Source organism: Rhinatrema bivittatum, chromosome 6 (genome assembly GCF_901001135.1).
Source record: "Rhinatrema bivittatum chromosome 6, aRhiBiv1.1, whole genome shotgun sequence".
Classification (NCBI taxonomy): Eukaryota; Metazoa; Chordata; class Amphibia; order Gymnophiona; family Rhinatrematidae; genus Rhinatrema; species Rhinatrema bivittatum.
The window spans coordinates 285,581,931-285,604,880 of NC_042620.1; the positions used below are offsets into that span (position 1 = coordinate 285,581,931).

The 22,950-nt window shown below is 46.5% G+C and overlaps 1 protein-coding gene across 1 annotated transcript in view; it reads left to right on the forward strand.

Annotated features, from left to right (window-relative positions):
* LOC115094356 overlaps nucleotides 1–22,950 on the forward strand; it is a 50,053-nt gene that overhangs the window by 21,426 nt on the left and 5,677 nt on the right. Inside the window, exon 3 of the mRNA XM_029607328.1 lies at nucleotides 11,067–11,174. Coding sequence (XP_029463188.1) covers nucleotides 11,067–11,174 — 108 coding nt within the window. The remainder of the gene's footprint in view (nucleotides 1–11,066; nucleotides 11,175–22,950) is intronic.

Genomic DNA, 22,950 nt, shown 5'->3' on the forward strand with positions numbered 1-22,950 from the left:
TGGAGTCAGATCAACAGGTTGAATTATATCACCCTTATATGCATCCGTGCTGACCTCAGCCTGTCAGTATTCTCTGTCTCCAGCAGATGGTGGATGACCATGGAGAATGTCTGCATATGGCACCATGATTTTTATTTCCTTTTTCTTTCTCTCTACCTTTTTCCTTCTCTCTCTCCCCCCTTTTATCTATCTCTCTTTACAGCCTGTTACCCTTCTTTTTCCTCCTTGAAATTTCCTTTTCTTCTATCCAGACTTTTCTCTCCTTTTTCCATACTTAACCCTTCCTCCTTTCCATCCATCTAATCCCATTGATTGCCTCTATCTGCTCTTATTCTCCTTTCTAAATATTCCACCCCTTCCCGCCCAAGTATTTACTCTGCTTTCAAACCCGTCTCTTCCACCTATGGGTTGCCTATTGGCTCCAGATTTTCAGGACAGGTTGACCTAGGCCTGGTTTTATCGTATTACATACAAGGACTTGTACTTCGGACTAACCTATGAATTCCTTAAGAAAAGGGCCATCGGGCCAGGCTGGATAAGATGGAGAAGGTTTTTGGTTTGGGTAAGTCCAACCCCTCCACCCTGGCATTGATGCCCAAGGACCGGGGGGAACACTTTGTCATCGATCCTTTGGTGGCCACTCCTTCCCCAAGGCTCTGGGAAACAACCCATGTCTGTCTCCTTGAAGTCACAGACTTCTGGATCATCGTCCTCAGCGCCGGTGCCGGGGAAAGACTGGGCTGAACACCATCAAACATCTCACTGGTCTCCATCCTCACATGGTGCCAGACTTGGGCTGGTCTCGGCACTTGCTGCCTTGCCCGAAGCAGTCCTGGTGAGAAGAGACCCCATCCTCCCTTGTGTCCATTGGCCCAAGGCTATCCACACCAATCGGGCATTGAAACCCCCCCCCCCCCCCGCTACCCTTTTGGCAGAGGCTTTCAAGGCGAAGCTGGAGTGTCGGGTGCGCCTGGCAGTGGAACGCGTTTGAGTGACAGGGAGACTGTGCTCCTGCCACCAATGCCGGTGTCTTCCCCAACTTTGGTGCCTGCACTGATACTTGTGCCGATGCAGATGTCTGCACCGGTGTCGATGCCTGTGGTATCTGGATTGGAACAGTTGTTGGATCGCCTCAACATACTCCTCGGTATTTATTTTATTGACATATCCTCCCAGCACAACTGTTGCTGGTGCCCCATGATTCTTCAATGGCCTGTTGGGCACCAAAGCGTAAGGCATCCGAGCCAGTCCTTGTCGGGGACACCTCCGGGGATGAGGAATCGTCAGTGCCTTCCGCACCACTGGAACCCCTGTGCCCCGCCCCGTGCTGCCAGGGCCAGTGCTTGGTCCCTTTGTGCCTTCACCCCATGATGTGCCCAGTGCTCCCCAGCCTCCCCCTTCGGGTGGCCTCGATGAGCCTGAGGACCCTTATGACCCTTGGGGAAGGGATACCTCCGATACCTCATCAGTGGATTCTGATGGTCTTCTGTCGGAACCGTCTCCCTCTGAGGAGCAGTGTCTGTCCCCACCGGAGGACCTGACCTTCGCGGGGTTTATCTGGGTTATGGCTGAAGCCATACCCTTCCAACTTATGATGGAGAAGGATGCCCGCCACAAAATGCTGGAGATTCCCCAGTTCGTAGGTGCCCCGAAGGAAGTGGTTGCAGTCCCCGTCCATGAGATTCTCCGTGAACTGCTGCTTTGACTTTGGGAGCACCCCCTTTCCGTGGCTCCAGTGAACCAGAAGGCTGATGGGGTGTATCTCATGCAGTAGATTGTGGGCTTCAGTAAGCGCCAGCTTCCCCACCAATCTGTGATGGTAGAGTCATTGCTGAAGAAAGCAAAGAGGTCGAAGACTCATACCTCGGCTCTGCCTGGCTAGGGCATGGGATGCAAGGAGTAGGAGAGTGTTCCAGGGCTCCATGTTGATGGCCCATATCGCTTCCTACCTATTATACATGACCCAATACACCCATAACCTCTGGAAGCAAATCCAAGAAGTTGGGGATGGCCTTGCCCAGCAGCTTCAAGAAGCCCTTATGGCTATTGTCCGTCAGGGCCTTGAGTGTGGGAAGCATGAAGTGTGTGCGGCCTACGACGTCTTCAAGACAGCGAGCTGCATAGCTGCCACTGGCATCTCAGCAAGGCGTCTTGCTTGGCGCATCATGCCTTGGACCTTCAGCCTGAGGTTCAGGACCTGCCTTGCACCAGGGATAACCTTTTCAGTGACAAGGTGAAGGATGCAGTCCCAGAGCTGAAGGATCACCATAAGACCCTCGAGCAGTTGTTGGCTACTGTCTCGACCTCTCCGTTGGCTTCAAAAAGCTCTTCCTGGCCTGGGCCAAGGAGGCCTTTCTACAGGCAATGGAAGTACTACCCTCCTACCCCTCACTCTTGACCACAGCAGACAAGCACTAGGGGCAGATCTGGTCAGCCAGGTGGTCCCAGGCCCCAGCCAGCACTCCAGGCTAGTCCTGATTTTGACTGGCTGAGAGGGAGCATAAGCCAATCGTATCGACCAGTGCCGGAAGATCTGCCGGTCAGGAGCTGGCCGTGATTTCGGATTAGTGGGTCCTCTTCATCATCTGGCATGGCTACAGGCTGAATCTCATGGCTGTCCCACTGGATTCTCCCCTGTACCCACTTTGGGGTCCCATCTCACTTTCAGACATGCTCATAGTGGAACTCTCTGCTCTTCTAATGGCCAGGGCAGTAGAGCCCGTTCCTCGGCAGCAACAGGGACAGGGGTTTTTCTCCTGTTATTTTTTGATTCCAAAGAAAGCAGGAGGCCTCATCCCATTCTCGATCTGCAGGCCTTGAACAGGTTTCTCAAAAGGGAAAAATTCAAGATGGTATCCTCGGGCACCCTAATTCCCCTCTTGCAAAGAGGGGACTGGTTTGCTCCCTCGACCTGAAAGATGCTTATACCCACATCGAGATCTCTCCCAGTCACCGGAAGTATCTCTGCTTTGCGGTGGGCCACTGAGAGTTCCTGCATGCTCAGTGGCAGCAGGCCACCCAAGATCTCTGGGTCCGCATCCAGGTTTCCCCCACTCTCAGGGATTTCCTGGCTTGGTGGAGATCCCCATCGAATCTGGAGCAGGGTATGCCATTTCAGGCTCTACCAACCCAGATTGTTCTTACCATAGATGTGTCTCACCTAGGTTGGGAAGCCCACATCGACAGCCTTCACATCCAGGGTCTCTGAACCGCCCAAGAAGCCTGATGTCAGATAAACTTGGAGTTGCGGGTGATCCGGTATGTACTGTGGATTTTTTGGGATCGCCTGGCCAACCAAGTGGTCATCTGGACAGACATCCAGGTTGCCATGTGGTATATCAACAAGCAAGAGGGCACCAGATCTTTCCTCCTCTGTCAGGAGGCGGTGCAGATCTGGTCCTGGGCTCTGGCTTAAAGGATGTTGCTCTTGGCGGTGTACTTGGCTGGGATGGGGAACACCCTGGCAGGCAGGTTGAGTTGCACCTTCCAACCCCTCAAATGGTCCCTGAAGCAGGAAGTGGTGGATCAAATCTTCCATCTCTGGGGAACCCTGGACATGGCTCCTATTTGCTGTCCCTGCAACAGGATGGCTCCTCAGTGTTCGCTGTCCAGGGTGGAAAGCAAGCCAGCTATGGATGCCTTTGCCCTCCACTGGGGAACGGGCCTCCTATATGCATATCTTCCACTCCCATTGGTAGCGAAGACTCTCTTGAAGTTTCACTTGGACTGGGATACTATGATCCTCATAGCCCCCATTGACCAAGACAGGTTTGGTTTCTGCTTCTGCGGTAGCTCTCCCAATGGGACCCAATCCATCTCAGGACTGCCCCAGACCTTCTCGTGCAGGATCAGGGCAGGCTGCGCCACCCCAACCTCTGGGCCCTGTCACTCACGGCCTAGATGCTGAGCGGTTGATCTTGCAGCTTCTTGACCTCTCAGAGGAGGTGTCTCGAGTCCTCATGGCTTCAAGAAAGCCTTCTATGAGGAAGTCTTATGCATTGAAATGGAGGAAGTTTGCCGTCTGGTGCGAGAAGAAGAATCTCGACCCCCTTCTGCCCAATCTGGGACCTCCTGATTTATCTGCTGCACCTCTCTGAGCCTGGGCTTAAAACCAACTCCGTTCTGGTGCATCTCAGTGCCATAGGGGCTTACCACCAGGGGGTGGATGGTTTGCCCATCTCGGTGCAGCCAATTGTGGGGCGGTTCATGCGTGGGTTACTTCAGCTTTGGTCTCTCCTACATGTGTAGCCAGTAGTATAGCAGTGGGAAAAAACAAATTCCTTCTCACTTGTAGATATGGCAATCATTTCAGAATCACTGGATTAATGCCAGTATCTTTTTCACTTAAAAACATGTCCAGCCTATTTTTTAAATTAAATATTTTAGTTGTCAAAATTATCCATATCATCATCTCACTGGGAAATATAGAAGAAACTATTTTTGCTGTAAAATGTTTTGCTGTTTTCAATAGTGACTCTTTTCAGTTAAAATTACTTAAAAAGCATATACAATTTCCATAACACTCTCTCTAGCCTTGTTGACATGTCCAATATTGGGGAAAATGTGATAATATGCATGGCAGCTGTAGTTTCTTAGTGATCCACTACCGCTGAAAGTCCCTTTGGTAGGAGCCTGATCAGTGACAACAGTATACAACTGTGGAGAATACCTTTTTCTGGGACTTACCTGAGGCCCCTTGGCCCAGGTTTGTGTACCTCTGTTAGTACCCATGTAAAAGTTTTCAACACACATCCAACACCATCTCCTGGCATCATAATCATCTTCTCCTCCCTTCCCTCTTCTCCCAGCCCCCAGATCATAATCACATTCTCTCCCCAGTCACTGGCATCATCACCTTAACCAGGGTGGAACCAGGTTGCTGGCACTAACCTTTAAAAAGGAGACAGAGCAGCTTTTAAGCTAGAACAAAGGGGAAAACCAACAGTTGCTCAGCAGCGTATGGATCAGAGGGAGGTATCTTCGAAGGATGCTAATGATGTAGGTAAGTTAGGGCATCTCAAAAAAGAGTTTCCAATAAAAGAAAAGGTAGTCCAAGTGCCTATAAGTAAAGAATCACCTGAGCTAAAAGATTAAAAATTATCCCTGTCAACTGAAAAGCAAGTTGTTAATACAAACAAAAAACACACTTTGAAATGTCTGTATGCTAATGCAAAAGGTCTAAGAAGTAAAATGGGAGAATTAGAGTTCATAGCAGTGAATGATGAGATAGACTTAATTGGCATCTCAGAGACATGGTGGGAGGATAATCAATGGGATAATGCTACACCAAGAGCAAGGTGATGCATATAGGGAAAAATAACCCATGCTATATTAGGTTCCATATTAGGAGCTACCGCCCAGGAAAGAGATCTAGGCGTTATAGTGGATAATACATTGAAATCGTCAGCTCAGTGTGCTGTGGCAGTCAAAAAAGCAAATAGAATGTTAGGCATTATTAGGAAGTGAATGGTGAATAAAACGGAGAATGTCATAATGCCTCTGTCTCGAGCTCCATGTTGAGACTGCACCTTGAGTACTGTGAACAACTCTGGTTGCTGCTGTTATTTGCTTAAGGTTATTGCACCCCCTGTTACCTGTAAACCGGCATGATATGATTGTATCATGAATGCCGGTATAAAAAAAGCTTGAAATAAATAAATAAATAAAATCTCAAGAGATATAGTTGCGATGGAGAAGGTACAGAGAAGGGTGACCAAAATGATAAAGGGGATGGAACAGCTCCCCTATGAGGAAAAACTAAAGAGGTTAGGGCTGTTCAGCTTGGAGAAGAGAAGGCTAAGGGGGGATATGATATTGGTCTTTAAAATAATGAAAGGTCTAGAATGGGTAAATGTGAATCGGTTATTTACTCTTTCGGATAATAGGAGGACTAGGGAACACTCCATGAAGTTAGCATGTAGCACATTTAAAACTAATCGGAGAAAATTCTTTTTCATTCAACGCACAATTAAACTCTGGAATTTGTTGCCAGGGGATGTGGTTAGTGTAGCTGGGTTTAAAAAAGGTTTGGATAAGTTCTTGGAGGAGAAGTCCATTACCTGCTATTAATCAAGTTGACTTAGATAATAGCCACTGCTATTACTAGCATCAGTAGCGTGGGATATACTTAGTTTTTGGGTACTTGCCAGGTATTTGTACCTGGATTGGCCACTGTTGGAAACAGGCTGCTGGGCTTGATGGACACTTGGTCTGACCCAGTATGGCAATTTCTTATGTTCTTATGGCTATTTAGCTTGGAGAAGAGACTGCTGAGAGGGGGATATGGTTGAGATCTACAAAATCATGAAAGGGCTTGAATATGCAAATGTAAATCTGTCACTTACTCTCTCAGACAATAAAAGGATTAGGGGGCATTCCATAAAGTTAGCAAATAGCTCATTTAAAACAAATCATGAAAAATTATTTTTCACTCAACGCGTAATTAAGCTCTGGAATTAATTGCCAGAGGATATGGTTACGGCAGTTAGTGTAACTGGGTTTAAAAAAGATTTGGATATGTTTTTAGAGGAGAAGTTCATAAATTGCTATTAATCAATAAGGAATAGTAGCTTGGGATCTGTTTAATGTTTGAGTAATTGCCAGGTATTTGTGACTTGGATTGGCCACTGTTGAAAACAGGATACTGGGCTTGATGGACCCTTGGTCTGATTTAGTATCGCTTATCTTATGTTCTTATATTCTCCCTTCTATCTTTTCCCACCCCCAGATCATAATCACCTTTCTTTCCACTCCCCTGGCATCATCATCATCTTCCCTTCCCTTTCCCCGTCACCTGGCATCATTATGATCATCTTCCCTCTACCCCGTTATAATTTTCCCTCTCCCATCATCTCTTCCTGCCACCCCCTGACATTATCATCAGCTTCCCTCTCCCTCAATTTCTGCTCCCCACCCATGCTCCATCATCATCACCTTCTTTTATCACTCCACCTCTCCATCTACTCCCAAGCATCATCATCACCTTCCCCCTGCCTTCACTCCTGTCCCTCATCCCCACTATTTATTTATTTAGATATTTGATATGCCGTCTTTCCATGTATAGATCACAATGGTTTACAAAGTGACATTCAAAGAAAGATTGGTTACAGAGGAGGTATTCAGTCAGGCACTGATATATCTGTCAAGAAAAATTTACTAGTATATCTTAAAATTGATTTAGTACATGAGGCAAAGAGTAAGGATAATTACAAACGAAATGGTAGTTTTAATGTCTTAGTGAGTTGTTTTGAGAATCTTCCATTTTCTTGTTTGATTTATTCTTCATGATTCTATTATTTTTGTGGTTCTGTATATTCTGATTTATTTTAAGTTAAATTATAGGCATTTTGAATAGCCATATGTTTAGTTCATGTTTAAATCTTTCTTTCTGGTAAAATACTTAACACCTCGGGTAGGGAATTCCAGAACTTTGGACCTGCTATTGCAAACACTCAATCTCTTATTTGCGTCAGATGTGTGCACCGTATTGAGGGAATAGACAATAGTCCTTTATTTTGAGATCTTAATGTTTCTTAAGGGATGTAAAGGTTGTAGTGTCACTCGTAATAAGCCAGTATTATTGGAGTGAATGATGAAGAATATTATCATTAATACTTTGTAGTAGATTCTGGATTGTACTGGTAACCAATGTAGTATTATCAGCGAAGGTGTAATGTGATCATATTTCCTAGATTCTAATAATAGTCTTGCTGCAGCATTTTGAGTAGTTGGTAGAGGGTTTAAGTGACTTGCTGGAAGACCTAGAAGTAAGGAGTTACAATAGTCAAGGTTTAAGAAGATTAGAGATTGCAATACAGTACGGAAGTCTGCAAAAGTTAATAATGGTTTCAGCCAATACAGTATAAGTAACTTGGTGTAACCTGTCTTAATATACTGTTGTGCATTTTCATTGTGGGAATTACATCTAGCTGTGCACCTAAATCTCGTACTTGATTTGAGGGATTAATTTGAAAATTACCCAGGTCAAGGGCAGGTGGTTTAACTGTTGATGAATTTCTATTTAGCCAAATGATTTCAGTCTTTTTACGCTTTAATGTCAGTTTAAGTTGCAATAGTTTGTGTTGTATTGCTTTCATATAGCTAGAGAGTATCGAAGCTGTGTTTTCAAATGATCTGGAGAGTTGGATGTAAAACTGTAAGTCGTCAGCATACAAGAAGAAAGTTATTCCTAGATTTGTCAGTAATTTGCATAGTGGGAGCATGTAAATATTGAATAGTGTTGCTGAGAGAACTGACCCTTGAGGGACCCCTGTATCACATTGGAAAGTATCAGATATATCTTTGCCCAGTTTGACTTAGAATGTATAGAAATGAAGTGAACCATCTGAGAACTAGCCGTCAATCCCTATGTTTCTCATCTGATGGCATAACTACCATCATTACCTTCCCTCTTCCTCCACCCCGCCCCAGCAATCACCTTCTTTTTCCCTTTCTCTTCACTCTTTGGCATCACCTTCACTCTCCCTTCCAAGCATAATCACCTTCTCACTCTCACCACCCCCTGGCATCACCTTTTTGTCCCTTCCAATCCCTGGCACCATCTTCCTTCTCCCTCACTCCTGGCATCATCACTACTTTTTGTCACCTCTCCTCCCCACCCTCTTGCATCATCATCTTTCTTGTCCTGCCACCCCTCTCCCCCATCTCCTTGGTATCATTACCTTCCCTTCCCCCCCCCCCCCACACCCCATGGTATATTCAGCTGTTGAAGGGGGGAGGGGGGTTGGTCTTACCATTCATACTAGCCGAACATTAAATTGCAGCAGTGGCTAAAAATCAGTAATTAACATTTAATGGAAAGAACAAACTCATTCTCCCATTTAAGATAGCTTGTACCCTAATGGCTTGTAATTAATTATTTTTTTTCCAAAATTATATTTTTGATAGTCTGCCGATTCAGGGCTTTATCTTATATATAATGTTCATTTTGAGCCTTTAATTGCATTTAAAATTAAAATTGGTTTAGGAGATGAATTGTGGGAATGCATCAAACCACCCAGCATGTCCTGAGGATGTGAGTCTGAAAATGTAATTTGGTGGAGATGTGTAGGATCATTTGGAGTTCATTAATTTTTATTGTGCAGGTAGTTTTGCTAAAGTAGGTCATGTTCTTTGAAATCTATATTTACGTTTATGTCAGTAGTTGAACATTGCAGTAGATCTTGCCTTTGTTTGCCAGTAGGTTGTTGACTTAGTTCTCTGGTGGAAAGATATTGCAGAGGATGGACAAAAGTGCCTTTTGCCCTTTATCGTGTTTAAGTGGAATCCAGAGGTGGCTGTAGTGCTGTTAAAGGATTGAATGGGTGAACTGCACGGATATAATTCTGCAGTAGCTCGGTGTTGCTTGCTAAAACTTGAGTGAACCCTTATTGTAGCTGGGGATCCTGTTTTGAAAGGAAGGTTCATGGATTATTGTAACAGTCGTGAGCAGGGTGATCTAAAGTTTTACTCTTCCGCTGTAGTTTACAGGTCATATTTAATCATTGATCCCAAACAATTACTCATCCATTAATATCTTATTTTTAAGATTTTTTTATAATGCAAATAAGCAGTTTCTGCAATGAGTTACTTTCCTTTAGACATGTTGAGCAAAAATGATGGAACTTCATTATGAAAACCAGACATAGTGCTGTATTTTAATTTACTCTTAGTCAGGGACTTGGTCTGACCCAGTATGGCAATTTCTCCTCCCTCCTCATGTTCTGGAATGGCAGAAGTCTATGAGCAGGCTTATTTAGTACTACTTCCTCCTCCTGTCTGCTTCCCTCTGCAATTGGAAATGCAAGGGCCATAAGATCTGGCAAGACTGCAGGGCTCCATGCAGTTTCTGTTATCTGCAGCTGTAGATAAGTACTGTTCTCAAATGCCCCCCCTGCTATTGGGAGGATATCCTGCAGGCCAGGAGGGAAACAGAAAATGAAATCTGCAGTATGGCACACCTGCACTGTCAGCCACAGCTAGGGTTGACAATTCTCTGGAATTTAGCCAGCTGGAGGGCTAAAATGTCAGGAAATTGTACGAATTTTAACTCTCCAGTCTGGCACAGCAGCTATATTGACACCCGCCATCAGACACATCTTGAAACCTAGTCTGAAGATGCTCTGGTTTTTCACAGCCAAAGGTTGCACTACACTATTACTGGCAAGTTGCCTTCACATGCCCTCTCTGCTGCTACAAAAAGCACAGACAGGAGCTTGTTAACAAAAGGACCTAGGCCTGTTTTGAGTTAGCCGATTCACAAATTTAATAAATGTAAATGCTTCTTTGGCTGCTGGCAGATCACTTCCCGCCTGTAGCACAACAGAAGGAGGCCCAGGGGGGCTGTCAGCATCTCCCCCTTCCACATGTGGCACAACAGAAAGAGGCCCAGGGGGCTGTCTGCATTTCCTCCTTCCTGCCTGCAGTACAATAAAAAGAAGCCCAGTGAGTCCATCACATTGAGGTTCTAGAAGGAAAAGGCACAAATGCGTAACGCTAGGAAATGTCCAACAAAAGAATGCAGTGAAATAATTTGTAAAGATTAATTCCAGAGCTTCACAACCATCAGGTTTAAAGGCAGTGAGTAACAAGCAACCAGTAAGTCCCCAGGCACTGTCCCGTGTTTCGCCTGAAGGCTGAGTGGGGAGGGACTAAGCAGGCAACAGCTCAAAACTAGAATAGTTAAGAGCGGTTTTGATCATTATCTGTACTACTCTAGCTTTGAGCTGTTGCCTGCTTAGTCCCTCCCAACCCAGCCTTCAGACACTGCAACTGCTCATGCTGTGCAGTCTTGGGTGATAAATGGAGGATTTCACTTCACAGTACTCTGGCCATCATCCTTCAAAAGTACAAATCCATTAAAAACTGTTAAAGAATTAGAAAAATGTGACCCTTGCACAAATCTGCAAATATTAACTGTATATTACAAACATTTATTTATGATTATCTCACCCTGGTTAGGGAAGGGCCCCAACCAGTTTCCTTGTGCCTTCAGGCTTTATACCAGCTAGATTCTCTGAAGCTTTACAAATGGTGAAGGAATGAGCAGAATATATTTATCATTACAGTGGCAGGAAATCTGGAATTCAATTCTGATGTGGCTTTATGGATCAAGCAAGTGGAGGAGACAGATGATAACTCACACTATGGGGAAAGTGTTAACAGTTCAACATCAGGTAAGTGAGAAGTATGGGAGTGACTGGACAGCTAGGAAATGTTTCCAGATGTGCTCAGCCTTGGTTTCTCCCATGCATTTGACCATCTCCCTAATACTACTGCAATATTTCTTATCTTCCTCCTTGACCAGTCAATACGTTAGGTTCATAGTTTTCCCTTGTGCCTCACCCCTCAAAAGGAGAGCCATAAAAGGAACCTTGAGCAAGTTACAACAATTACATGACATTATGCCCCTCCCCCTACAAGAGAGGGGACAGGGCACTTATTTGATCTACTTCATGGTGCCGAAGAAGGATGGTTCCTTCCGGCCAGTGTTGGACCTCAAGAAAATCAACAAATGTTTGCATGTCCCATATTTCCGCATGGTGAAACTAAGATCAGTAATAGTGTCGGTATGACAAGGTGAATACCTGGCTTTCTGGATTTGGTAGAGGTATACTTCCATATCCACATCAGGACCACTCACCAAAACCTCCTATGGTTCTGCCTCTTAGGATAGCATTTCTAGTTCTGAGCTCTGCAATTCAGTATTGCAACTGCTTCTAGGACCTTTACCATGGTCATTATTATTATTTGCTTAATTAATCGCAATATTTTACAAAAGTAAATCAAAGTGATGGACATAAAGTTAAAAAAATTACAACTTAAAATAAAATCACATCAATAATTCTTAAAATTGTAATCAATAACATTAAATAAATTAACAATAAGAAAGTAATCATAAATATAATTAAGTAAATGTAAAAAAAACCTATAAAAATTACAATAAAACAAGTCCTCATAAGAAAAACAAAGATAAACCATTCATTAAAGATCAACTAACAGTTCTCAGAGGCCTTTAAAAAGAAGAATGTCTTCAAGGCTTTCTTGATGTAATCCTCCTCCAGTTGAATAGTCAATGGTAAGAAATTCCATAGGCTGGCTGCAAGGTAAAAGCTTTTTTTTCTCTGGCCATTTCTAACTTAATTTCTCACAGGACAAGCAGGATGGTAGTCCTCACATATGGGTGACATCATCAGGATGGAGCTCCTCATGGAGTTATTTAAACTTAAATTGCCCCACAGGGGTCCCTCCTCTAACTTTTCTCAGGCCGCGGTACTCCGGTAAGTTTTTGACCGTCTTTCGTCGATTACTGTCGAGTTTGGCCCTTGTGGCCTATTGGCTGTCGACCGTACCGTGGCTCGATTTTTTTTCGATGGCCATGGCGTTGGGGTTTCATCGGTGCCCAGACTGTACTCGTACCATGTCTATCACAGACCCTCATGGGGTCTGTGTAATGTGTTTAGACCATGAGCATGATGTCCTGACTTGCACCAAATGTGCCCTCATGACACCAAAAGGTCGCAAAGCCAGAATGGAGAAGATGGGACTCCTCTTCTGTGCTCATACCCCGACGCCGTCCATCGCATCGACGTCATCGGAACCGGTACAGTCGAATTCGCACCAGCATCGACCACCGTCCGGTGACAGTCCGCCATCGACTCCCGTTTCTCCCCCTCAAGATCGAGGGGATCGTAGGGAGAAACATCGGCATCATAAGTCTCGGACTGTTGAGGGAGCGAAATCATCGACCTCGCCACCGTCCGAGCCACCATCGAAGAAGCCCCGTCCAGGAATGGCACCAACCATTCCTGCAACCGGGACATCAAGGCCACCCTCACCCGATCGGGGTTTGGGAGTCGCGATTCCGCCTGTAAAGGTGGTCCCTCCGACTGTGCCTCTGCCTCCCTCTTCCGTCACGGAGCCGGGGCTGCTTGCTCCAGGTCTCCGAGAAGAACTGGACCAGCTGGTCCAGGAGGCCATCGACAAGGCGATGCAACGACTCCAGGTTCCTTCAGCACCGGCACCGAGAGTGGAACCGGTCACCGACCCAATGACAGCAGCGCTGGCACCGCTGCTATCACGGATGGAGGCGCTCATGACCGCCCTTCCACCGGTGATTCCCGGGTCTCCGATGGCTCCGGTGCGCTCCCCGTTGACATCTTCATTGGACGGAGAAACACCGTTCCGCATTCCTCCTTCGGGAGTACTGCCTCAGCCATCGATGCCAATTCGTCCCTCGCCACTGATTCATTCAATGGGGGCGATACGCACATCGGCGCCATCAATGCCTTCGATACCGGCACCGATGCCTTCCAGGCTGTCCACGGTGCCCCCGACGATTCCTTCGATTTTCTCAGAGCCTCAGCCGGGGCCTTCGGGTATTCAACCCGCTTCTCGTCCTACAGGTCAGTCTGCTGATCCTTATGACACCTGGGGTGATGATACTTCCACAGACACCGATGATTTACCTTCACCTCCCTCTCCTGCTGAAAGTAGAAAGCGTTCTCCTCCAGAGGACCTTTCTTTCATTAATTTTGTGAAGGAAATGTCGGAGTTGGTCCCTTTTCAGCTTCAGACGGAGCAGGATGATAGGCACCAGATGATGGAGCTCCTCCAATTCCTGGATGCCCCTAAAGTGATCACTTCTATTCCCATTCATCAAGTTCTTCTTGACCTCCTCAAAAAGAACTGGGAAAACCCTGGATCCGTTGCCCCAATCCATAGAAAAGCTGACACTACCTATTTAGTACAATCAGCCCTCGGCTTTCAGAAATCTCAGCTCGACCACCACTCAGTGGTGGTCGAATTGGCTCAAAAGAAAGCAAAAAGGACGAAGCCTCACTCATCTACCCCTCCTGTTAAGGAACACAAGTTCCTAGACAATATTGGTCGACGAGTGTTCCAAGGGGCCATGCTCATCTCCAGAATTGCTGCTTACCAGCTGTATATGACCCAATACAATAGGGTCATTTTCAAGCAGATACAGGACTTCTCTGAAACCCTGCCTGACCAATTCCAACAACAACTTCAAATCCTTGTCAACAAGGGGTTTGAGGCAGGAAAGCATGAGATAAGAACAGCTTACAATATCTTCGACACCTCTACTAGAGTGTCTGCAGCTGCCATTTCGGCAAGACAATGGGCCTGGCTCAAATCTTCTGACCTTCGCCCAGAAGTACAAGACAGGCTGTCTGACCTGCCACGTGTAGGAGACAATCTGTTCGGTGAACAGATCCAGCAAATAGTGGCTGAATTAAAGGACCATCATGAGACCCTTAAACAGCTCTCATTGATACCTTCTGACTTCCCCTCAAGACAGACCTTTAGGAAGGACTCTAAGAAGTCATTCTTCCGTCCAAGGAAGTACTATCCTCCACCAGCAAGGTCCTGAACTACGAGGCCTTCTCAAAAACCTCAGCCTCGCCAGACCCGAAAGCAAAAGTCGCAGGCAGCTTCCCAGCCGGGGCCTGCTTCAGGTTTTTGACTTTCAATTGGAGAGCAGCAGCCTGATTCCTCTGCCAAGCATACCGGTGGGAGGTCGATTGTGCCACTTTCACGGCATGTGGCAATCAATCACAACCGACCAATGTGTGCTAGCAATCATTGCTCAGGGTTACCACCGAAACTTTCTTGCTCTTCCACTGGACTCACCACCTCTGCAAGCATGGAGAGTATCCGACCATTCTGTCCTTCTGGAGCAGGAGGTTTCCCTTCTTCTCCAGTTAAGAGCAATAGAACCCGTCCCTCTCTTGCAGCAAGGCCTAGGGTTCTATTCCCGATACTTTTTGATCCCCAAAAAATCCGGGGGAGTTCGTCCAATTCTGGACCTACGTGCTCTCAACAAGTACCTACAGCGAGAAAAGTTCAAGATGGTAACCTTGGGCTCGCTTCTACCTCTTCTGCAAAGAGGAGACTGGCTCTGCTCTCTGGACCTTCAGGAAGCATACACACACATTGAGAACTCAATCTCATCGCAAGTACCTCCGGTTTTTAGTAGGCCCAAAGCACTATCAATACCGTGTGCTTCCGTTTGGCCTAGCATCGGCACCATGAGTCTTTACCAAATGTCTTGTGATTGTCGCAGCTTTTCTCAGGAAAGAAGGTGTTCACATCTACCCCTATCTCGACGACTGGTTAATCAGGGCTCCAACCCAGCAAGCCGCTAGGTCGTCCCTCAATTTGACCCTACACACTCTAATTTCTCTAGGATTTCTCATCAATTACGAGAAATCCTATTTAGTCCCATCTCAAACATTGTCGTTCATTGGGGCAGAATTGGATACCTTACAGGCAAAAGCCTTTCTACCTCAACAACGAGCACTAACTCTCGTGTCTCTCGCTCACCAGTTGCAGTCTCAGCATACAGCAACAGCTCGCCAATTCCTCGTACTTTTAGGACACATGGCGTCCTCAGTCCATGTCATACCAATGGCCCGCCTGGCCATGAGGCTCATGCATTGGACTCTGAGGTCACAATGGATTCAAGCTGTTCAGCCTCTGTTGGCCATTGTCCACATCACCGACTCACTCCGCCTGTCTCTCGCCTGGTGGAAAGATCAGACCAATCTCCTCCAAGGACTGCCCTTTCAAGTGCCAGATCCTCAACTCATCCTCACCACCGACACTTCCAACCTCTGGTGGGGAGCCCACGTGGACAATCTACAGACACAAGGGTCTTGGTCTCCAGAGGAAGCCAAACATCAAATAAACTTCCTAGAACTTCGAGCAATGCGATATGCTCTTAGGGCTTTTCAGGAACACCTATCAAATCACGTCATCCTGATTCAGACGGACAACCAGGTGGCCATGTGGTACATCAACAAGCAGGGAGGCACAGGCTCCTTCTTTCTGTGTCAGGGAGCTGTGCAGATTTGGGCGGAAGTCCTCTCCCACTTGATGTACCTCAGGGCCACCTACTTGCCGGGAGTGGACAATGTCTTGGCAGACAAACTGACTCGTGTCTTCCAACCGCACGAGTGGTCTCTCAGCCCCTAGGTAGCAGACTTCATCTTCCAACAATGGGGTTATCCCCAGATAGACCTCTTTGCATCCCCTCAGAACCACAAAGTCGATAATTTCTGCTCCCTCATTCGGAGCGAGCGCTCTCAGCCCAGAGATGCATTCTCCCTCTCGTGGGCAACCGGTCTGCTCTATGCATTCCCTTCACTTCCTCTTCTTTCGAAGGCTGTTGTGAAGCTACGTCAGGACAAGGGAACCATGATCCTGATAGCACCTCACTGGCCACACCAAGTGTGGTTTCCCACACTTCAGGATCTCTCCATCCGCAGGCACATTCCCTTGGGAATGGACCCGCATCTGATCACTCAAAACGATGGATGCCTACGCCATCCCAATCTTCAGGCCGTGTCCCTGATGGCATGGATGTTGAAAGGCTAATCCTTCAACCACTTAACCTTTCAGATTCGGTTTCTCGTGTCCTGATTGCTTCATGGAAGCTTTCCACAAGAAAATCTTATTCCTATAAATGGAAAAGGTACACATCATGGTGCACTTCGCAGTCCCTTGATCCCTTTTCCTGTCCAATCCCAAGGTTTTTGGATTATCTCTGGCATCTGTCAGAGTCAGGTCTAAAAACCTCTTCCATTAGAATGCATGTCAGTGCGGTAGCCGAACCTTCCATAAAGGTGTCGGGGATATCCCTATATCAGTACAACCCCTCGTAACACGCTTTTTAAAGGGCTTGCTCCATATCAAGCCCCCTTTACGTCCTCCAGCCCCTTCTTGGGACCTCAATCTGGTTCTCGGTCGGCTCATGAAACCAACCATTCGAGCCTCTTCACTCCTGTGACCTAAAATATCTCACATGGAAAGTGATTTTTCCTATTAGCTATCACTTCAGCTCGCAGGGTTAGTGAGTTACAGGCCCTAGTTACCTATCTGCCTTACACTAAACTCCTGCAGGATCGGGCGGTACTCCGCACTCACCCTAAGTTTTTACCCAAGGTAGTTTCGGAGTTTCACATTAATCAATCCATCATACTACCTACCTTTTTTCCCAGGCCCCATTCCAATCCAAGGGAACAGGTTCTGCATACCCTTGACTGTAAACGGGCTCTAGCTTTCTATCTAGACCGTACAGTTGCCCACAGGAAGAGCACTCAGTTATTCATCTCTTGCCATCCCAACAAATTAGGGCAACCTGTGGGTAAGGAGACTCTCTCCTCCTGGTTGGCGGACTACATATCTCTTTGCTACCAGCAAGCAAGCATTCCTTTTCAAGACCGTGTTAAAGCACACTCTGTGAGGGCCATGGCGACTTCAGTAGCACACTTACGACCGGTGCCGCTTCCTGACATTTGCAGGGCTGCCATCTGGAGTTCTCTCCATACTTTCGCAGCCCACTATTGCTTGGACAAAGCCGGAACACAAGATTCCATCTTCAGCCAGTCTGTCCTGCGTAACTTATTTCCAACATGACATACCTACACCCTTCCGCCTGCCCGGTGGGGTTCAGGATGCCCTCTACCAAATTCCACCCCAATTGTTGTGCCTGTTGCACGCCGTTGGGTACATTTGGTGCATACTCGGACATCCTCAGCTCGGTACTCACCCATATGTGAGGACTACCATCCTGCTTGTCCTGTGAGAAAGCAAATGTTGCTTACTTGTAACAGGTGTTCTCACAGGACAGCAGGATGTTAGTCCTCACGAAACCCGCCCGCCGCCCCGCGGTGTGGGTTTGTAACGTTTTGTTTTATTTTCGGCACTGCCAGTAGCTTTCAAATAAGACTGAAGGGGGACCCCTGCTGGCTGCAGGGTTAGTGCCATGCTGGGCATGCCCAGTAGGGGCCAGTCAAAGTTCTGGAAACTTTGACAGAAGTTTTCCGTGATTGGGCTCCATCCTGATGATGTCACCCATATGTGAGGACTAACATCCTGCTGTCCTGTGAGAACACCCGTTACAGGTAAGCAACATTTGCTATCTCTTGACAAGGGTAAGACAGGCATTTCCTGCTGTGAAGCTTTGAGTGGACGCAAAGGGGGGTATAATTAAGCAGGCAAGGTAAGCGGGAACACCCGAGCATAAAACCTTAAAAGTCAGACATCCTATTTTAAATTGAATATGCAAAGCTTATAGGAAGCCAATGTAAATCCTGCATCAAAGGAGGGGACACAATCATACTTTTTGTTCAAATTCAGTTATGCTGAACTGCTTTGTACTAGTTGAAGGCATCTGATTTGATGTGAGGAACGTCCGTGTAGAAGAGTATTACAATAATCGGTATGTCTTAAAATAAGAGCATGTGTCAAGAGTCTTGAGATCTGAGGATGTTAAATATGGTTTAATTTGATGCAGAAACCGTAAAAAATAAGTTTTGAACAACCTTGGTTACATGAAGAGAAAACGTGAGGATGAGTCTAGACACACCCCTAATACATGAATATACTTTAATTGGAATAGGATTTCCTGTCATAATGGGATATGGTAGATGATTAACATGTTGATGGTAGCAGCAGCCCTGCACAAACTGGAGATTCTTGTATACTCCTACTTAGACGACAGACTCATAAGAGCAAATCAAAACAAGAGAGCCTCGGATGCTCAAGAGAGGTTGTCCAATTCCTATAGAAGCAAGGATGGGTGATGAACCTCGCAAAGAGCAATCTGGAGCTGACACAAATCCTAGTTTCTCGGGACCCACTTCGACATGGAAGCAGGGAAAGTTATGTTGTCACCCAAAACAGTGTCTAAGATTGTACAAGGTGTGCAGTCCTTCCTGGGACAGGTAGCAAACACAGCTTGGAAACACCTCCAGTGCTTGGTCTTATGGAGGCAGCAATGGCCTTGGTGCTATGGGCCAGAAATGCTTGAGACCATTGCAACTAGCCCTGTTATCACGCTAGTCCCCTGCTGGACAGGTTCACCAGTGTCAATTACCAGTACCCTTGGAGGTAAGGCAGAGCCTAGATTGGTGGATTCAACCCACCTACCTAGGGAAAGGGTTGACATTATAATCCCCCAACTGCCACGAACAGGTGGTTCAAGGGCAGTGGGCGGACCAAGAATGCCAGTGGCTGATAAACAGCCTAGAGCCAAGAGCTATCAGACTAGCCCTCCAGCACTTCCTTCTACTACTCAGGGGAAGAGCAGTTAGGGTGATGTCAGACAGTACCATCGCAGTGGTGTATGTAAACAAACAGGGGCATCCGCAGCCTCGTGCTAGCGGGGGAGGTAGTCTGCTTTTGTGAATGGGCAGAAGTCAATCTCTTCATGCTTTCCACGATTCACATAGCAGGGAAAGACAAGCTCCAGGCCAACTTCGTCAGCAGGAATTTACTGGATCCAGGGGAATGGGAATCAAACCCAGAGGCCTTCCAAATGATAGTAAATGGCCAGGGGCGGTCAGGTGCAGACCTAATGGTGACAAGATATAATAGAAACATAGAAATGACGGCAGAAGAAGACCAAATGGCCCATCCAGTCTGCCCAGCAAGCTTCCCTCATTTTTTCTCTCATACTTATCTGTTTCTCTTAGCTCTTGGTTCTAATTCCCTTCCACCCCCACCATTAATGTAGAGAGCGGTGATGGAGCTGCATCCAAGTGAAATATCTAGCTTGATTAGTTAGAGGTAGTAGGGGTAGTAACCGCCGCAATAAGCAAGCTACACCCATGCTTATTTGTTTCTACCCAGATTATGTTATACAGCCCTTATTGGTTGTTTATCTTCTCCCCTGCCGTTGAAGCAGGGAGCTATGCTGGATATGCGTGAGGTATCAGTTTTTTTCTTCTCCCCTGCCGTTGAAGCAGAGAGCTATGCTGGATATGCATCGAAAGTGAAGTATCAGGCACATTTGGTTTGGGGTAGTAACCGCCGTAACAAGCCAGCTACTCCCCGCTTTGTGAGTGTGAATCCTTTTTTCTTCTCCCCTGCCGTTGAAGTTATGCTGGATATGCGTGAAGTATCAGTTTTTCTTTTCCCCTGCCGTTGAAGCAGAGAGCTATGCTGGAAATTCGTGATGTATCAGTCTTTCTCCCATGCCGTTGAAGCAGAGAGCCATGCTGGATATGCGTCGAGAGTGAAGTATCAGGTACATTTGGTTTGGGGTAGCAACATTTTTCAGCTACAGAGCAGAGCCAAACTCCTAAGGCATAGATGCAATAGTATGCCCCTGACTGCAAGCTGAACACTTGTATGCCTTCCCTCCATGGCCCCTATGAGGATAGGATAATATAAAGAATAGAGGGCCATCCCGGCTTAGTGATCCTAGCAGTGCCAGACTGGCTTTAGAAGCCCTGGTATGCAGACTTAATGAGACTTACAGTGGGAACTCCACTGTGCATTCTCGGAACAAGGGGCCTCTTTTGGCAAAGACAGATATTAATGAAAACCCAGCTCCATTTTCTCTTATGGCCTGTCTTTTGAAAGTGTATGCCTGCGTAAGACAGGCTACTCTATAGCCATCATTTCAATCATACTAAAGGCCCGTAAGCCATCAACATCTCTCTTGTACATTAGATTCTGGTGGCTGTCTGAGAACTTCTGCAATAAGCAAGAGATACCCCCTGGAAGGGCAGGAATGCGTCATACCCTGGACTTCCTCCAGATGGACTTGGCAAAGGATTGTCACTTAACTCCTTAAAGGTTGTGATAAGCCCTGTGCCCTTGATAAACTTTTTTCATAACAAGGTGCAGGTAGCTGCACTTATCTGCTGTAGGGGTCAAGTAAAAGGCACCCAATTACCCTCATACCTGGATGTTATCCTGTTCCTGAAAGGGATAAAATGGATAAGTCCACCTTTCAAATCGGTGATCTTGCAATTGGACCTTAACCTGGTACTAAGGGCAATAGCCAAAGATACGTTCGAGCCAACAGAGCAAGCATTCATAAAGGATCTCTCCATAAAAAACCTCTTTTCTGGTGGTGGTGTGTTCAGCAAGGTGTATTTCAGAGCTGTAGGCCTTGTCCTGTAGAGACCACTATCTGGTCTTTTCCTGGATTCTGACCGTCCAACTGGTCCCTTCTTTCCTACCAAAGCTGGCCTCAGTGTTCCACATCAACCCATCAATTTCAGTACCTGTCTTCAGTGGAGACAAAGTCAAAGGTCAAGATGGGCGACGTGTGCTGACTCAACATACACCATATGTTATTGACATACCTAAGGGCCACAAACAACTTTGGGATGTTAGACAAGCTATCTGTGTTATTCAGCAGTCCTTGGAAAGGTGAAGCAACCTCCAAAGCCACCATTGCTAGGTGGATAAGGGAGCAATTGCCTCAGCATGCATGCTTGAAGGCAAACAGACCTCAATAGGCTTATGAGGTCTGTTTGGTAGGCATAAGATAAGATACAAGATAAGATGGGCTTATCTTGTAAAACAGTTATTTGTATGTAGCCAGTTACTCAGTTATGCTGTTATAATGTACCATGTCATTATAAGGTTCGCCTTAGACATCTTGTTATATGTAAATCGATGTGATATGTCAAATCGAATGTCGGTATAGAAAAATAAATAAATAAGTGAGCCCATTCAAAGAGGGCCCAAGCAACATCATGGGCTGAAGCCTCTGCAATATCTCCAGAAGATATCTACAGTGCTGCCACTTGGTCTTTCCTGCATACTTTCACAAAGCAGTACAGACTGGATGTGCTTTGTGAGGGCGGACTCTGCCTTCAGAGCAGGTGTATTGAACAAAGCTTTGTCTTCCTCCCACCCTAGCAAATGAGAAGCTTAGGTAACTCCCTAATGTATTGACTGGACTAGCAGAACTCAAGGAAAGAAAATCATCAGTTAAGTATAATTTAACTTTCTTAATTCCCAAGTCCATCTCTGAGTGCAGGACAGATCTTACAAAGGAGCCCCTCCTTGCCTCCTCTTCCTTAGATCCTTTTTATGTATTTTTTTTATTTATATTCTGCTTTTCAAGCACTTCAAAGAGGATTACATTCAGGTACTGTTAAGTATTTTCTTGTCTTTGCCTTTATTTCTTCTAAAAAGATTGACCCTGTAGAGTGAATCAAATCCTGCAAAGCAGGAGTTCTTATCTGAATGGAGCCATTCTCTTTTGTCAGAAGCACTTACATGAGTCTCTACAGTTTTTGGGGCTGGTTCTCAGTGCTGAATATGTACTGCAATGCTGCTGTTCTCCATTATAGGGTGTCGGGTACTGTTAAATTCTAGCAAAGACAAAGGCATATAAAACACTACAGGTGTTACGGAAGGCCTTGCATACTGTTATGGGAGCACTGAGGGAGTGGTCCCACTCGAGGGGATTGTGTGCCCTTGAGCCTCGGCACAGTCCCAGACGAATCCAAGAAGCACCGAGGGTAGGCAAGGCACGTCCCAGCATGGATGGACGCTCACAGTCCAACCCTCTGCCGGACCTGCATGCTTCTGGAACCAACAAACATGATGTTGGTAATGAACAGTCCTCCAACCGTTCCCGGCCCTTTCGGACCTGCCGCTGGAATGGCAAGAAACAGTAGGCCGGACTCCGGACGAGGGCAGACGAAGGCTCAGGACTAGGCACTGGAAACGAAGACACAGGAACAAGGCACTGAAGACAAGGACTCAAACGAGGCAAGGTTCAAGGTATTCAAGGAATTCAGGCAAGGATTCCGAAGCAAGCGAAGTACTGGGTTGAGCCCTACCACACAGCGCGCCCTACTCAGTCCACCCCAGGGCAGACCCACTGGACTGGTCGCAGACTACGCTGGACGCAAGGCAGACTCTAGACGAGGTATGACAGGCTGAGGCTGGAACATGGCGAAGATACTGAAGAGGCCTGCACCGGGGTGCGCCCTACACAGCCGCCAGTGGCTGGTCGCGGACCACGCTAGGATGGAGCAGGTTCAAACAGAGTCTTAGGCATGGACGGAGCAAGCTCAAGTATCCGAGGGTGAGACAGAGTTCAAGACACAGGACCAAGATGGAACTTGGCTTCAGGCAAGGATACAGGACCAAGACAGGACTTGGCTTCAGGCAGGG